The sequence below is a fragment of the Rhinoderma darwinii genome, chromosome 2 (assembly GCF_050947455.1).
Source record: "Rhinoderma darwinii isolate aRhiDar2 chromosome 2, aRhiDar2.hap1, whole genome shotgun sequence".
NCBI classification, from domain to species: Eukaryota; Metazoa; Chordata; class Amphibia; order Anura; family Rhinodermatidae; genus Rhinoderma; species Rhinoderma darwinii.
The window spans coordinates 80,942,404-80,958,516 of record NC_134688.1 but is presented as its reverse complement, the minus strand read 5'-3'; the positions used below and the strand labels follow the sequence as shown (position 1 = coordinate 80,958,516).

At 43.6% G+C, this 16,113-nt stretch overlaps 1 protein-coding gene across 1 annotated transcript in view; it reads right to left on the bottom strand.

The window, feature by feature from the left end:
- FAIM2 (Fas apoptotic inhibitory molecule 2) overlaps positions 1 to 16,113 on the bottom strand; it is a 59,921-nt gene that overhangs the window by 15,423 nt on the left and 28,385 nt on the right. Inside the window, exons 5-8 of the mRNA XM_075850076.1 lie at positions 15,504 to 15,557; positions 12,800 to 12,850; positions 5,352 to 5,391; positions 3,274 to 3,311 (exon numbers count right to left, since the gene is read on the bottom strand). Coding sequence (XP_075706191.1) covers positions 3,274 to 3,311; positions 5,352 to 5,391; positions 12,800 to 12,850; positions 15,504 to 15,557 — 183 coding nt within the window. The remainder of the gene's footprint in view (positions 1 to 3,273; positions 3,312 to 5,351; positions 5,392 to 12,799; positions 12,851 to 15,503; positions 15,558 to 16,113) is intronic.

The following is a 16,113-nucleotide window of genomic DNA, read 5'->3' as shown; positions in this document are numbered from 1 at the left end:
AGAAGCTACGCACAACTTTCTAAAATCAGAACAGTATTCCTCAACAGGTCTCCTACCCTGACGTAAGGTCACCATCTGACTCTCGGCTAAGGCAGTCCTGTCAGTCTCGTCGTAAATGAGACCGAGGGCAGAGAAAAACCGATCAACGGAGGAAAGTTCAGGGGCGTCAGGAGCCAAGGAGAAGGCCCACTCTTGGGGCCCTTCCTGGAGTCGGGATATAATGATACCCACCCGCTGGTTCTTGGAACCTGAGGAGTGAGGTCTTAGGCGGAAATAAAGTCTGCAACTCTCCCGGAAGGAGAGAAAAGTCTTACGGTCCCCTGAGAACCGGTCAGGTAACTTGAGGTTGGGTTCTAAAGGTGAGGTGAGGGGTACTACAAAGGCAGCGTCAGACTGATTGACCCTCTGAGCCAGGGCCTGGACCTGTAGGGAGAGGCCCTGCATCTGCTGGGTCAGGGTCTCAAGGGGGTCCATGATAGCGTCAGCGTAGAAGAAATGGTAGACTAGGTAAGGGCTTGTTATTATGTAATGGCAGGAAGGAGGTGAAGGGAACAAGTGAGCCCTAATCTACCCACCGCCCTGTCCCTGCCTACCTGCAACGACCCGCCCTAGGTGACGGGGTTCAACTTGGCGGCGGTCCCTACGCTGTCTAAGTGCAAGGGAGTACAAACAGGGAACACGCAAGGGAATACAGTAGCCCACGGAACGCCGCGAGGAAACGGAGCGGTGAATGAGCCAGTCAGGATCAGGAAGTAGTGGAGTATACAAACGGGAGCACGGAGCAGAAGCAAGCCAGGGGCAGAGCAACGCAGGATAAACGGAACTGAAGCAAGGCAGAAGCACGGCAGAAGCAGGCTGGAGCAAGGCAGAGGTGGGGCCAGGAATCCAAGAAGAATAACAAGCAAGGAGGAAGAGAAAACGGCAGGTATAAATGGACAGGGGGCGGAGCTAACTCTGACTGACCAGGCCGCGATAGGCTCTCCCACTCCTGAGCCTGCCACCCTGATTGGTGGGAGCAGGTGTCAGTCTCAGAGGTCTGGCCTCAGGTGTCGACTGATTAATCCTGGGAGTATACCCAGACGTAGTGCCTGGCAGATCCTTTACACCTTTCTTGTGCATCCATGTGTCCTCAGTATTCACGGATCCACAAAAAAACAAACATTTCACCAGTTTAGTGAAGTCGCAAATATGAACCGTAAAATTACTTGTTCTGAGTTTTTGCAGTCTGGCGGCCCTAGCACAGAACCGTGAAAACCATGGTCGTGTGCATGGGGCCATAGAAATGAATGGGTCCGCAATTCATCTGCAAAAATGTGCGGACGCAATGGCACGGTCGTCTGCATGTGGCCTAAACCTACTCACCTTCAGATTGCTGAAATGAATGTATGCTCAAACGTGAACAAGCAGAAGTTATTGCTAAACCAAATATGTGTGCTTGGTGTTCTTACATTGGCATTAGCAAGTAAAGTGACTACATACATTGCAATTCTCTAACTTTTTGTTATTATCAGAATCTATACCTTATTGTGCTAGTGTTCTCATAATAACTACAGCACTAAGAAAATGTATATTTACCACTCTTGCCCTTCAGACCTACTGTATTGGCCGAATTCTGGCTTCCAATAATGGCAGCCTGCAATCTGCTAGTAGACTGTATATGCACACTGTCCTCCAAAATAATGTGTCTGCTTACAAAAATGTCAAACATTTTCTTACTCCACAACGGGGACTATAAGTAATTGAAAGCTCCGGTTTCTAAAGGATGCAATTCAAATAATAAAATTAAGGAATTGCTGATGTGGAAATACCTACTACAATATCTACACACTAATCCTACACCAGAATGTGGAACATACACATATAAGTCCATTTGAAAGCTCCTAAAGACTTGTCAGCGTCCAGTTCTAACCATGAATAGTTAAAATGTTGAAAGGGGTGGAGCTTAGTTTTGCTTGGTCTCCATTGCAGCCAAAGCAGTAATAAGGTTTCTTCTGAAGCAATCCCCCCCCCCCCAGAGATTAGCAGGACAAGATACATCCCCGTGCCAAGATGTATTGTTTACATGCACAGAACGCTAGAGGAAGAGAAGAAGGGGGGGGGGGGGGGATGGATGTGTCCAAGTGACCATTTTTTTTATTATTTTTTTACCCTGGTAATTTTAAAAAGAATGTAGTAATACATACCTGCCATGCAGATGAATGTCCGACCATGTGGCCGGGCTTGGTCCGCCAGAGCAATGGCTGCACTTTGTAAGCTCTAACTCATAGTGGAGGTCCCGAGCAGGGGACCCCCCACTATGGTGTTAATATGTCCTAACAGCAAATATGGAAAGGGTTTGTCTTTATTAGACAACCTCTTTAAAGAGGCTCTGTCACCAGATTTTGCAACCCCTATCTGCTATTGCAGCAGATCGGCGCTGCAATGTAGATTACAGTAACGTTTTTATTTTTAAAAAACGAGCATTTTTGGCCAAGTTATGACCATTTTCGTATTTATGCAAATGAGGCTTGCAAAAGTACAACTGGGCGTGTTGAAAAGTAAAAGTACAACTGGGCGTGTATTATGTGCGTACATCGGGGCGTGTTTACTACTTTTACGAGCTGGGCGTTGTGTATAGAAGTATCATCCACTTCTCTTCAGAACGCCCAGCTTCTGGCAGTGCAGACACAGCCGTGTTCTCCAGAGATCACGCTGTGACGTCACTCACAGGTCCTGCATCGTGTCAGGACACATCGGCACCAGAGGCTACAGATGATTCTGCAGCAGCATCGGCGTTTGCAGGTAAGTCGATGTAGCTACTTACCTGCAAATGCTGATGCTGCTGCAGAATCAACTGTAGCCTCTGGTGCCGACACGATGCAGGACCTGTGAGTGACGTCACAGATCTGCACTGCCAGAAGCTGGGCGTTCTGAAGAGAAGTGGATGATACTTCTCGTCAGAAAGCCCAGCTAGTAAAAGTAGTAAACACGCCCCGATGTACGCACATAATACACGCCCAGTTGGACTTTTACTTTTCAACACGCCCAGTTGTACTTTTGCAAGCCTCATTTGCATAAATACGAAAATGGTCATAACTTGGCCAAAAATGCTCGTTTTTTAAAAATAAAAACGTTACTGTAATCTACATTGCAGCGCCTATCACATGCAATAGCAGATAGGGGTTGCAAAATCTGGTGACAGAGCCTCTTTAATGTTGAATAAGTAGTGTGACACCAGATACAATTTATTTTATAATGCTTGATGCAAACATTCTAAAGAATCTATGTCCTTACCTGGATAACATCCCTGTAATGTACGCCATGGAAAGAGTCTGCAAACATAAAATACTTCATTATGAACAATCAACTTTGTAAGATATGTTTACTTTTAAAAAATTAGAGATGAATCCCGCAATGAACTTTGGTTCATGCTTAGGCCACATGCACACGTCCGTAGCGGTGTGCACGACCCGTGATTACGGCACGGATGGGCTGCGGAGTGTCATCCACAGGCCATCCGCAATTACGGACATTCACACACAAGATGTGCATTCATTACAATTAGCCCGGACCGCAATTGCGGACCGTATAATGACATGTCCTATTTTTTTTCGGTCCAGGCTCCAGGCAATGCACGGACCGTGGAAACCATAGTCTTGTGCACTGGCCCATAGGATAGCATGTGCTCTATACTATCCGCAATTGCGGATAGTATACGCCCGCAAATGCACGGTCGTGTGCAAGAGGCCTTAATGTGGGGACATACCAGCTAGTGCTCCGCTTCATTAAAAAGCTGGCTGAGCTGTTATATCAACATGTACTACTACTGTACTAAATGGGCAGAACTGTGCTAATTGTTTGGTCTATGCCGTAAATATCACGCAGTACTGTTTTCCTAAAGGCAGACTTGGTACCTTAAAACTAGGGAAAGTATGTCACATAGCGGTTCTCTGCCCTCTCCAGATTATTGGTTGAACAAAACCTTTCCCCAGAGAATAAATAATGGCGGCACAGTTACCTTAGTTTGCTTCAGTTTGATTACAGCAGAAAGAAGAAGTTAAAGGGGTTGTCCAGTTCCGCAATTTAATGTTATTCTTTGTATAATTAAAAGTTATACAGTGTTCCAATATATTTTCAGTATTAATTGCTGACAGTTTTCAAGATCTGTGCTTGTTGTTATTCATTAGGAACATTCGTTGTTTACTTCCAGTGAATAAAGTTCTGTCCATGGTCATGTGATGGACACACAGGTGCTGGATCGTTAGACACAGCTCTGATACACATACTGTAACTGTAACGTACACCTGTGTGATCATCACATGAACATGGATGGAATTTTATCCACTGCAAGAAAACAACGAATGTTCCTACTAAATAACAACAAGCAGAGATCTTGAAAACCTTGAGAAAGTAATACAGAAAGAATATAGGAAAATTGCATAACTTAATTATGCAAAAAAGAACATTAAAATGTGGAAACTGTACAACCCCTTTAAACACAGTTGGTCTAAGAAAGACTGGCTGCTTTTCGGTTTTCTATCACATACAGCAGGGTATGCTGGCGCCAGGAGAGGTGAGTAACCACTGAGCAATCAGAGATATTATTTTTTAATATCTGTTAACTATTTTGACCATCAGGATTTTGATTCTACATCCAAACCACCAAGGATATTAAAGGGTTGTCCACTACCGGACAACTGATGACCTATCCACCGGATAGGTCATCAGTAATGATCTGTAGGGGTCCGATACCCTGTCCCCACACCGATCAACCGCTCCGGCTACCTCCGGGCACCGGACGTCCATGCCAGAAGCAGTTGGCTCCGGTAATGGAATACATCCGTCTATATCTGCATTTATACATGTTCAAATATGCATTGGGTATAGAAAGGTGGTATAGAAGTGCCACTATTTCTAAGGTAAAGAAATATCTAAATAATGTAATAAATGTACCCCAGATCACTTTATGCAGAGACAACTGGAAGGTGCAGCATAGAAAACCAAATTTAATATCAACCAAACAGGGAAAATACTATTAAAAGTGAGACCACTAGACTTTATTATTATTATTAATAAGGAAATTGGATTCGTCACTGGAAAGCAATATATAGCTGAACAACCGCTGCATCTCCTGAAAAGAACGGTCAATACTGGTTCGCCAGAGAAGAACACTAAGCTGCGGTATGAAGTATTTTTCTGTACTTTTTTTTATAATCGTTCAGAAAGCCATGCTTGAAATTTATTGGAAACCCCTGTGACTGGGCCTCAAGTTTTTTAGTATAACTATTTCTGGCAGTGTGTGGGTTGTAGTCCTTAATGAATGAAATAAAAACAAGACAAATAAATAATATTTCAGTTTCTAATATACTTACAAAGACACAGAGGAGAATCAGGTTCCATGGGAAATGCCTCCTGTAAAGGACGAGACAAGACCAGAATTAGACTATCCTCTGGACAGAACCAAATTTGTCACTTAGGCTGGGTTCACACGAGCACATTAACGTCCGTAATGGACGGACGTATTTCGGGCGGAAGTTCCGGACCGAACTCAGTGCAGGGAGCCGGGCTCCTAGCATCGTAGTTATGTACGATGCTAGGAGTTCCTGCCTCTCTGCAGGACAACTGTCCCGTACTGTAATCATGTTTTCAGTACGGGACAGTAGTTCCGCCCGAAATACGTCCGTCCATTACGGACGTTAATGTGCTCGTGTGAACCCAGCCTTAAAATGTTTTTTTTTTGCACCAGAGTAACTTACTGGGGGAGATTTATTACTGGAGCACAGTACAACGATGCACCAGTCTGTCCTCCAGCACAAGCCCTGTGTGATTAATCTGTTGTAGGGGAAAAACCAAGGCAGACGCTGGTGTTGTTTTCAGACACTTTTCTAGTCAGAATTTCTGGAGCTCTGCCCACTTTTCCCGACACATTTGGGTGTCTCGGAAAAGTGGCATGATTGCTGATTAAATATGGGGTTTGGCCCAAACACTACACCGTGTTCCAAATTATTATGCACATTGGATTTAAGTGTCATAAACATTTAATTATTCGTTTTTCAATGAAACTCATGGATGGTATTGTTTCTTAGGGCTCTTTGGATCATTGTAATCAATCTCAGACACCTGTGATAATTAGTTTGCCAGGTGTGCCCAATCAAAGGAAAACTACTTAAGAAGGACGTTCCACATTATTAAGCAGGCCACAGGTTTCAAGCAATATGGGAAAGAAAAAGGATCTCTCTGCTGCCGAAAAGCGTGAAATAGTGCAATACCTTGGACAAGGCATGAAAACATTGGATATTTCAAGAAAACTTAAGCGTGATCATCGTACTGTGAAAAGATTTGTGGCTGATTCAGAGCACAGACGGGTTCATTCAGATAAAGGCATAATGAGGAAGGTTTCTGCCAGACAAATTAATAGGATTAGGAGAGCAGCTTCTAAAATGCCATTGCAAAGCAGCAAACAGGTATTTGAAGCCGCTGGTGCCTCTGGAGTCCCGCGAACCTCAAGGTGTAGGATACTCCAGAGGTTTGCAAGTGTGCATAAAGCTATTATTCGGCAACCCCTAAACAATGCTCACAAGCAGAAATTGTTGCAGTGGGCTCAGAAATACATGAAGACTAATTTTCAAACCGTGTTGTTTACTGATGAGTGCCGTGCAACCCTGGATGGTCCAGATGGATGGAGTAGTGGATGGTTGGTGAATGGCCACCATGTCCCAACAAGGCTGCGACGTCAGCAAGGAGGTGGCGGAGTCATGTTTTGGGCTGGATTCATGGGGAGAGCACTGGTAGGCCCCTTTAGGGTCCCTGACGGTGTGAAAATGACCTCTGCAAAGTACGTAGAGTTTATGACTGACCACTTTCTTCCGTGGTACAAAAAGAAGAACCGTGCCTTCCGTAGCAAAATTATCTTCATGCATGACAATGCACCATCTCATGCTGCAAAGAATACCTCTGTCATTGGCTGCTATCTGCATAGAAGGAGAGAAACTCATGGTGTGGCCCCCATGTTCCCCTGACCTCAACCCTATTGAGAACCTTTGGAGCATCCTCAAGCAAAATATCTATGAGGGTGGGAGGCAGTTCACATCAAAACAGAAGCTCTGGGAGGCTATTCTGACATCCTGCAAAGATATTCGAGCAGAAACTGTCCAAATACTCACAAATTCAATGGATGCAAGAATTGTGAAGGTGATATCAAAGAAGAGGTCCTATGTTAACATGTAACTTGGCTTGTTAAGTTTTTTTGATTGAAAGAGCTTTTGATTTCTGTAAATATGACCTCCTGATGCTGCAAATTCAACAAATTACCATTTTAGTTCTCTTTACAACCTTTAAAATGTTTTGATCTCTGTTGTGCATAATAATTTGAAACAGTGCATTTTGAGTTTTTTACTTCTAAAAAAAAAAACTGTTATCATTAGGAGATTTGTCCAATAAAATTTGCATTATACTCCAACGGTTGATGGCTTGAAAATTATACTGACTGTCATTTGCATCGACTATTTAGGAAAATCAGCGAAAAATAACATTTGCATAATAATTTGGAACGCGGTCTATGTTTCTCAATGTATTTACACCAGAAAAACGGTACAATGATGCCAGTGAAGTGGGACAATAATTCAGCTTACACATGTGTTTATAGAGACTCTGTCACCACATTATAGGTGCCCTATCTCCTACATAAGGAGATGGGCGCTGTAATGTAGGTGACAGTAATGCTTTCTGTTTAAAAAACCGATCTTTTTTCACAACGTTAGGAGCGATTTTAGTTTATGCTAATGAGTTTTCTTAATGCCTAAGTGGGCGTACTTTTACTTTCGACCAAGTGGGCGTTGTACAGAGGAGTGCATGACGCTGACCAATCAGCATCATGCACTCCTCTCCATTCATTTACACTGCACTAGCGATATAGTTATATCACTATGTGCAGCCTCATACACAAGCCTTAACATTACTCCAGTGTCCTGATAATGAATACACATGACCATCCAGCCTGGACATCATGTGTACTCAGAATCCTGACACTTCTGACTCTTTTCTGTGAGATTCCAGCAACGGATACGAAATCTCGCGAGATTACGAGGTAAACGAGATTTCGTATCCGTTGCTGTAAATCTCACAGAAAAGATTCAGAAGTGTCAGGATTCTGAGTACACATGACGTCCAGGCTGGATGGTCATGTGTATTCATTATTAGGACACTGTAGTAATGTTAGGGCTTGTGTATGAGGCTGCATATAGTGATATAACTATATCGCTAGTGCAGTCTAAATGAATGGAGAGGAGTGCATGATGCCGATTGGTCAGCGTCATGCACTCCTCTGTACAATGCCCACTTGGTCGAAAGTAAAAGTACGCCCACTTGGGCATTAAGAAAGCTCATTAGCATAAACTAAAATCGCTCCTAACGTTGTGAAAAAAGATCCGTTTTTTAAATAAAAAGCATTACTGTCACCTACATTACAGCGCCCATCTCCTTATGTAGGAGACAGGGCACTTATAATGTATTGACAGAGCCTCTTTAACTCTAGTTTTCCCCTCCACAAACCCTACATTGTGAGAAAAAGAGGACGTGGAACCGGTTTTATGATCATGCATCCTTCTCTCGTACAAGTGAAGGGAATAAGCGATCAACACACTTGGATTCTTGTGTCCCAGGATGGGGAAGTGTTGTGGGCATTTAGATTTTTACCACAAGTGTCACTTTCTTCTAATCAAGGCCGTATTACCCTGAAAAACATGCCCTGGGGCCTACACCACACAGGGTAACAGTGTCATATCCGTGGCTGCGGGCCGTCAGTACCAATCTCCCTCTGACAGCCGCAGCCACGAGTCGGCGAGCGCTTGCCCCAGTCTCCTCAGGAGATGCCAGCGTTCGCTTCCACTCACCTCAGCCGGATCCCGCTCGTGCCCGCTTTTAAAGGGGCAGCGCGCACACCGGACTTTAATAAACTATCAGCCCATGAGTCCCTGGACTAGAAGAGGGGTTCAGCCCCTTGCTTCTATGCCTGAGAGTTGTTGTCGTGTCCTAAGTTTGCCTTGCAAACAGTCCCCTAGTGTTTCCTGCTCCCAGTGTTTCCTCTAGTGCTGAGCTGTTGCCGTGCTGTGCTGTATACCACGCATGTCCTGCTGCTCTACGCCTGACGACTACCTGCTGCCTAGTCCCAGCCAAGCCTGCCTTGCTACTGTCCAAGCTGCCACAGGTACCCTATATGAACTATAGACTCTGACCTGCGCCCTGTTGGCCAGGTGCCATACCGCCAAGGCGGTACGGTCCTGTGGGTCCACGAGCCCAACGTGACAAATAGGGGCCTCCACCATGTCCTGGACACAGCAGGACTGGAGCATGAGGATGGGTGCAGCACAGTGCTAGCAGTTTTCACAGCAGTTCACTGTATGGTAGCACTTTCATCACCGTCAGTCAGGATCCAGCCGCGCATTACCACAACTCCTGGTTGACAACCGCAGCATGAGCTGTGAGAAGCAATGTGCTGTTGCTCTGGGACAGTGTAATGACGTCAGCGCCGGCAACACATGTCTCAGGAGTGCCATGGTGGCACTGCCAGAAATGCACTGAAAGAATTGTGCAGTCAAGAGCATACATTCGGCAGCCAAGGGCATGTTCTGCATGGGCCACTGAAGGACTTGAACTCGGTGGAGACACAGGGGGTGATTTATTAAGACCGGTATTTCATGCGCCAGTCTTAATAAACAATTCATTGGCGTAAGATGCAACATATTTATTTTTTGAGGCAATAAATGTGTTGCATATTTTAACTAGCCGGGCACCACAATTGTGGTTCAATGACTGCGCCGTGCGCCAAATCGTTCCCCCCTTTTCAACGGATACAACATGAAAAATAAGTATTCTCACTTCACCCTCCGGGTTCCCTCATGTTCCATCAACATCCCGTGGCTAATACAAGTTCCTCACACCGAGCAGCATCAGGGACTTATATGTGACGCTTCATTCAACGTCCTGAGTGCTGCATTATATACAACATCCTGACGCTGCCAGACATCAGTACCATGTATGAGCTGTGGCATGCCTCGGGAACCTGAGGGGACTGTGAGGGAAGAAGAGTGGTTATGTCAGTATACTTTTTTTTAAATTGTTCGATGGGGAAGGAGGGGCCAGTCCAATGGGGGGGGGTAGCAAGGTAAGGGGTTTGGCACAGGCCTCTTACTTGCTACTCCCCACAGAGTGAAATTCACACCAGCTAGAAGCTAGCCTAGATTACTGCTATAATTTCCGTGAGTTTTCAGGTGTAAATTATAATGAATTTGTTTGGCCGCTGTTACCCGAAACCCCCTCCTCCTCCCTTGGGAAGCCACACTCTTTCTTTTTTTTTTTACAAAAGCGGCTATGGCTGCGTGAAATGCCGAAAAGGTTTACACTTTCAAAACAAATTGCAACTTTTAAGCCCTTTTGTTACTTTTCTACGCCATAAGACTGGCATAGAAAGGTTGATAAATTCCTGACACAGTGTCAGAGACAACAGGAGACATTCAGGTAAACTAGCACCACTAGGCTGGCTATTGAGAAAATGTATTCTCCCATCATTACTCCATTTTATGCAATTTAATATAGAGGTAAAGAAATGTATTTCTGCACAGACTGTTTCACACAAGCGCAATAAGTATCCATTTAACCCCTTAACGCTCCATGACGAATATATTCGTCATGGAGCAGCGTTACTTAATTCTCCATGACGAATGAAACCGTCACCGTGTCTTAGTGCCTGGTGACAGAGCTGTGATGACAGCTGTTACAGACCATCACTGCTAGCCAGCCCGTTACCAATGAGAGCAGTCCCGGGTCGGCAATCGCTCTGATTGGTCCGTGAATATTCACTGACCAATCAGAGCAATGTCCTATTTAAATGAGGTGGCGGCAGAACGGGGGCTGTACTCCCCACTGTCAGAGACAATGAGAGCAGTTCCGGGTCAGCAATCTCTCTGATTGGTCCGTGACGTACTAGTAGGTCATCATAAGCGCATCGTTTGCGCTCCATGACCTAATAGTATCTTGACGAGAAGAACGGCCATTCCGGCACATATAGGACAACAGCTGTCTCGTACAGCAGTTGCCGCAGATCCTTCAGCAGTGACCAATCGCGGTGGTCCCCACTGATTAACCCCTTAGAAGCCACGTTCAATAGCGGCTTCTTAAGGGTTAAAACACCATCGACGTCCCGCAACGTGATCGCGGGCGTTGATGGTTGCTATGGCAACCGGAGGCCTAACAATGGCCTCCGGCTATGCCATCTACGGAAGCCTAGAGGGTCCTAACAAAGGCAAGACCCACTATGCTTGCTGTCAGTGAGTAGCTGATAGCTCTAATACACTTCACTACGATCAGGGTTTCCTGCCTTCAAGTCCCCTAGTGTGACAAAATCAAAAGTTGTATAAAAAGTTAAAGTTGTATAAAAATAAAAAAATAAAAGTTTATAAGAATAAAAGTAAAAATCCCCCTTTCTCCCTTCAATCTTTATTATTAAAAAATAAATAAACTATACATAATTGGTATCGCTGCATCCGTAATGGCCTGAACTACAAAAGTATTTAGTTATTTATTCCGCGCGGTGAACGCTGTAAAATAAAAAAAATAATAAAGCATACTAGAATCACAATTTTTTGGTCACTTCACCTTCCAAAAAATGGAATAAAAAGAGATCAAGTTGTTGCATGTATCCAAAACTACTGATCTAAACTACAATTTGTTACGCAAAAAACAAGCCCTCACACAGCTTTCTTCATGGAAAAATAAAAAAGTTATGGCTGTTAGAATAAGGCAACACAAAAAATAAATGCCATAAGTCATAAAAAAACAATAATCATATGGTATCGCCGTAATCGTATCGCCACTCAAAATAAAGTGAATATGTCAATTATATTGCACAGTGAACACTGTAAAAAAAAAAAAAAGATAAAAAACAATTGTAGACATGCTGTTTTTTAGTCACCATGCCTCTTAAAAAATAGAATAAAAACTGATAAATAAGTCGCATGCACCCCGTGAAAACTACAATGAATACTTCAAGGGGTCTAGTTTCCAAATTGGGGTCACTTTTAGGGGTTTCCCCTGTATTGGTACCTCAGAAGCTCTGCAAATGCAATATGGCGCCCAGAAACCAATCCAGCAAAATCTACATGCCAAATAGCCCTCCCGCGTGATTATTGATCATGATCTTATGAACTGTCCGCTTTGATGCTGTTAGTTCAGGTCATTAGAACCGCGGTTGGACTGGTATTTGCGGCCATAATATAGGCGCAGAAATGCACCTGGTCTTGAGCTCCTGTGAAGCTGGCCTAGCTTATATAGAAACTGGCAACTACTTAACATGTATATCATATACCCTTTTCTATAGGGACTAGTCTGTGTAGAAATGTATTTGTTGTCCACCATATTACATTGCATAGGGCTTGGATCATACCAGTTTCTATAGGGTCTGTGCAAATGCAATTCTGCACACACTAGTCCATATGGAAACTGGTACATATGCTGGGCCCTATGTAATGTAAAATAGTAGACAACTAGTGAGAAGAGATTCACGTGTTGTCCGCCATATTAAATCGCATTATTCATATGTCATTGAAAAACAAAAAAATATACTTTATTTAAAAAATGAGTTTAAAGAAAAACCATATAACATGAAATCTAAACCTCACACATTTGATATCCATATAACCATAACAACCTGTACTATACCAATTTGCAGGCTATTATGGACTATATTTCGAGCTTTGATAACACAACTTGTCCCCACCTGTGTCACAGTTTTATTGTTCAGTTAATACCAGTTATTGGATCTTACCTTGGTCCGCTGCAGCAGGCAAGCACCAGATACGTTGTGAAGAAAACACCACTGCGGATAAGAAAAGAAGAGTTGTAAAAATGAAAGAATCTGAAGAACATTTTTATTTATGACTATGTTCATGGATAGAAAATCTGTAAATAATAATAATAATAACGCCTATACATTTCAAAAGAAACGTGAGGCATAATATACATTATTAGGTGTTGGTAGCATTAGTTTGAGGTTGGCAAAGTCAGTCATATTTTCATTTTATCTGCTGAGCACATTTCGACTTGGACCAGCATTCAATCAAATTTGGGAACATTTTTGGGAGGAAGGGATCATATATCCTGAGATGAGGGCAGGGTTGAATTGGCCCACTAGAATACATGAGGATCCTCCTGTGGGTCCAGTCTCTTGTATAATAATATGCCCCAAAGGCCCAGTAGAAGACAACCCCATTTGGAGCTGAATTTGAAGTTAATCACTTGCCACTGGGGTCCATCTCATATCGGTTGATTCTCATAAAACATCAGACCTTAATGATGTGTCCTTTGTGGACAATGATTAACAAATGTTACGATGCTGTTAAATGTGGGCACGTTCTCTACAGATGGTCTATGGGCCCTCAAAATAATTTTTCAAAGGTCCAATGAACCACAATCTGATACTGGATTTGGGTGCACTAGGTAGACAGATACTGGTACTTGCACCACCAGAAAACATCTGTGTGCCTTATCTTATGCCCTTGTGTAGCCACAGTGTATTGTGTTCACTAGACAGTAATAAGCCATTGATGACAAATATCTGACTGGATAAAGAGGCTGCAATAAAGTTGATCTGAATGATAGACCAAGACATTGTATCTTATTTGATAATTTTCTATATATGTCTAGTTAAGGGCCTGTTCATATCACCGTTGCCCTTCCATTGAGGGGTTCCTTCGGAGGTTCCGTCGAGTTAACCCCTCAACGGAAAGGCAAACGGAAACCTCAGCTCCGTTTCCCTCACCATTGAACTCAATGGTGACGGAAACTGCGCTACTGATTCCGTCCGAAACAACGGAACCCTGTCACAACGGTGACAGACGGAAACCATTAGCTAGGTTTCTGCCACCATTGAGTTCAATGGTGAGGGAAACTAAAGCTGAGGTTTCCGTTTGCCTTGACGCTGAGGGCTTAACTCGACGGAATCTTCCGACGGAACCCCTCAGCGGAAACGAACGCTGATGTGAACACAGCCTTATCCTGTCACTTGACTACCAGACCGCTTGTTCCAATGAGGCAATTAGAACAACTACTTTACAGGACAGTCCTGTCAATGAAAGTTTGGACAATAAAATGAGATAGGATGTAGTCAAAACACTGAGCCTTAAGGTGGTTTTACATGGGCAGATATCGCCCATGTTCACCACCTTTAAAACAAGCGCCGATTGACTACAGTTTGTTGATAGGCGCTCAATTGCTCCCTTCAGATAAAGCAATGATCGTTTAATATGGGGACGAATGCTCCTAGTTATGTACGACGCTAGGAGTCCCTGCCTTGCTGCCGGACAACTGTCCCTTACTGTAATCATGTTTTCAGTACGGGACAGTAGTTCCACGGAGAGGCAGGGACTCCTAGCGTCGTACATAACTATGATGCTAGAAGCCCGGCTCTCTGCACTGTGTTCAGTCCGGGACTTGCGGCCAAAATACGTTCCGTCCATTACGGACGTAACATGCTCGTGTGAATCAAGCCTGAAAGTGCCTTTAAAGGGACACTACAGACAAAACTGGATGTAAATATACTGGGATGCTCGGAAACAGTTACATTTGGGAAAACCCCAGCAAAACTGATAGTCACTGTGTTATGCCTAGTGTAGGGGCTGAGGGGGAGGTGTATGATTCAAAGAACACCAGAGAATTCCTGTGTCATGCCCCGCCCCCTCAGGCTCTGCACTAGGTATAATACAGTATATCAGTTTTCCCTTCAATAAGTTACGGTAACTTTTTCTGTGCATCCAAGTATATTGAGTACAGATGCTTTGGAGCAACACTTCACCAAATACCACAGTTACAATATACAGAAACTGTAACTTTCTAAATACTTTGCTTTATTATCTTGGATTGATTTAATGTTCCATTATGTTTTCTTCCCAATCCACGTCTAAAGCTAATTGCATTGTGGGAGCTCAGACAGCCACAGTTTGTGCTATATTATTAAACTACATCGCTGACTGTGAAGTGAAGGCAAAGTGATGTCTGTATCCAGGCACAACAAGGAATTTTCAAAGCAACTGTGAGCTGTATATGAATTGGAGAATGCTGTGTGATGTTAAAAATCAGTACAAAAACAGTAAAGTAAATTTATGTGCCGTTACTTGTTATACTTTGAGCAGAAATTCACTTGCGGTGCATATTTTGTGTACTTCAGTGGACTGAATTCCTGCAATTTTTTAGAATAGATATCACCATCTCCTAGCGTTGAAAAAAAAATCAGCAAAAACGGCACCATTTTCTGCAGTAAAAAATGCAGGAAATTGTGCGGTTTTTCCACAGCGGAATTTCTACTAGTTTTTGTGGAATTGCTGCAGAAATTTTCTGCAGCAATTCCGTAATGTGTAGACAAGCCCTTATTCTAATCCTGCGCAACCCCTATAAGCCTTGACGGAAGGAAAAGAAAACTCAATTTGTGAACATCTGTGTCGTCGTCATAATTGAGATTCTATTCTCATACTCACTAGGAAGTCCAGTACCACCCAGGGTTCGCTTGAATATATTCCTTCACTGGGTCACTGAAAGACAAGCAGGTGCAATAGACATTGTATTATTGTTAGACAGACAGAGAGAGAGAGAGAGAGAGATAGATGGATAGATAGATAGTCAAATGCAAATCACAAGAGTTCCTTGTATTTTTTCCTTATAAAGAACAAATGAAGTTGCACCATGACTGTTTGATTTGTGCAAGGCTTCTTGTTTATATGGGGCCCTAGCCTAAGGGCTAATACACACTGACATATTAAGGCTCTTTTACACCGGCTAATTATCTGGCAAACGAGCGTTCAGAGAACATGATAGAAATGTATTGGGGGACGAGCGATCGGAGTAGGGGGCGCTTGTCCCATACATAAAATGTGATAGGAGCAAATGAGCGCCCATCAACGAGCTGTCTCGTTGATTGGCGCTCGTTTACACGTCCCACGTCGGGCCGGTAATATCACCTTTATAGCTCTGTAAAACCTCAAGTTGTACTGAGTTGTAATACAGCACCCATAGAAGTCTACAGGGCCTTATCCTACTACCATATGCCTCCAGTCCGTGTGCTACCATATGGTATCTGTAGGGTGCCTT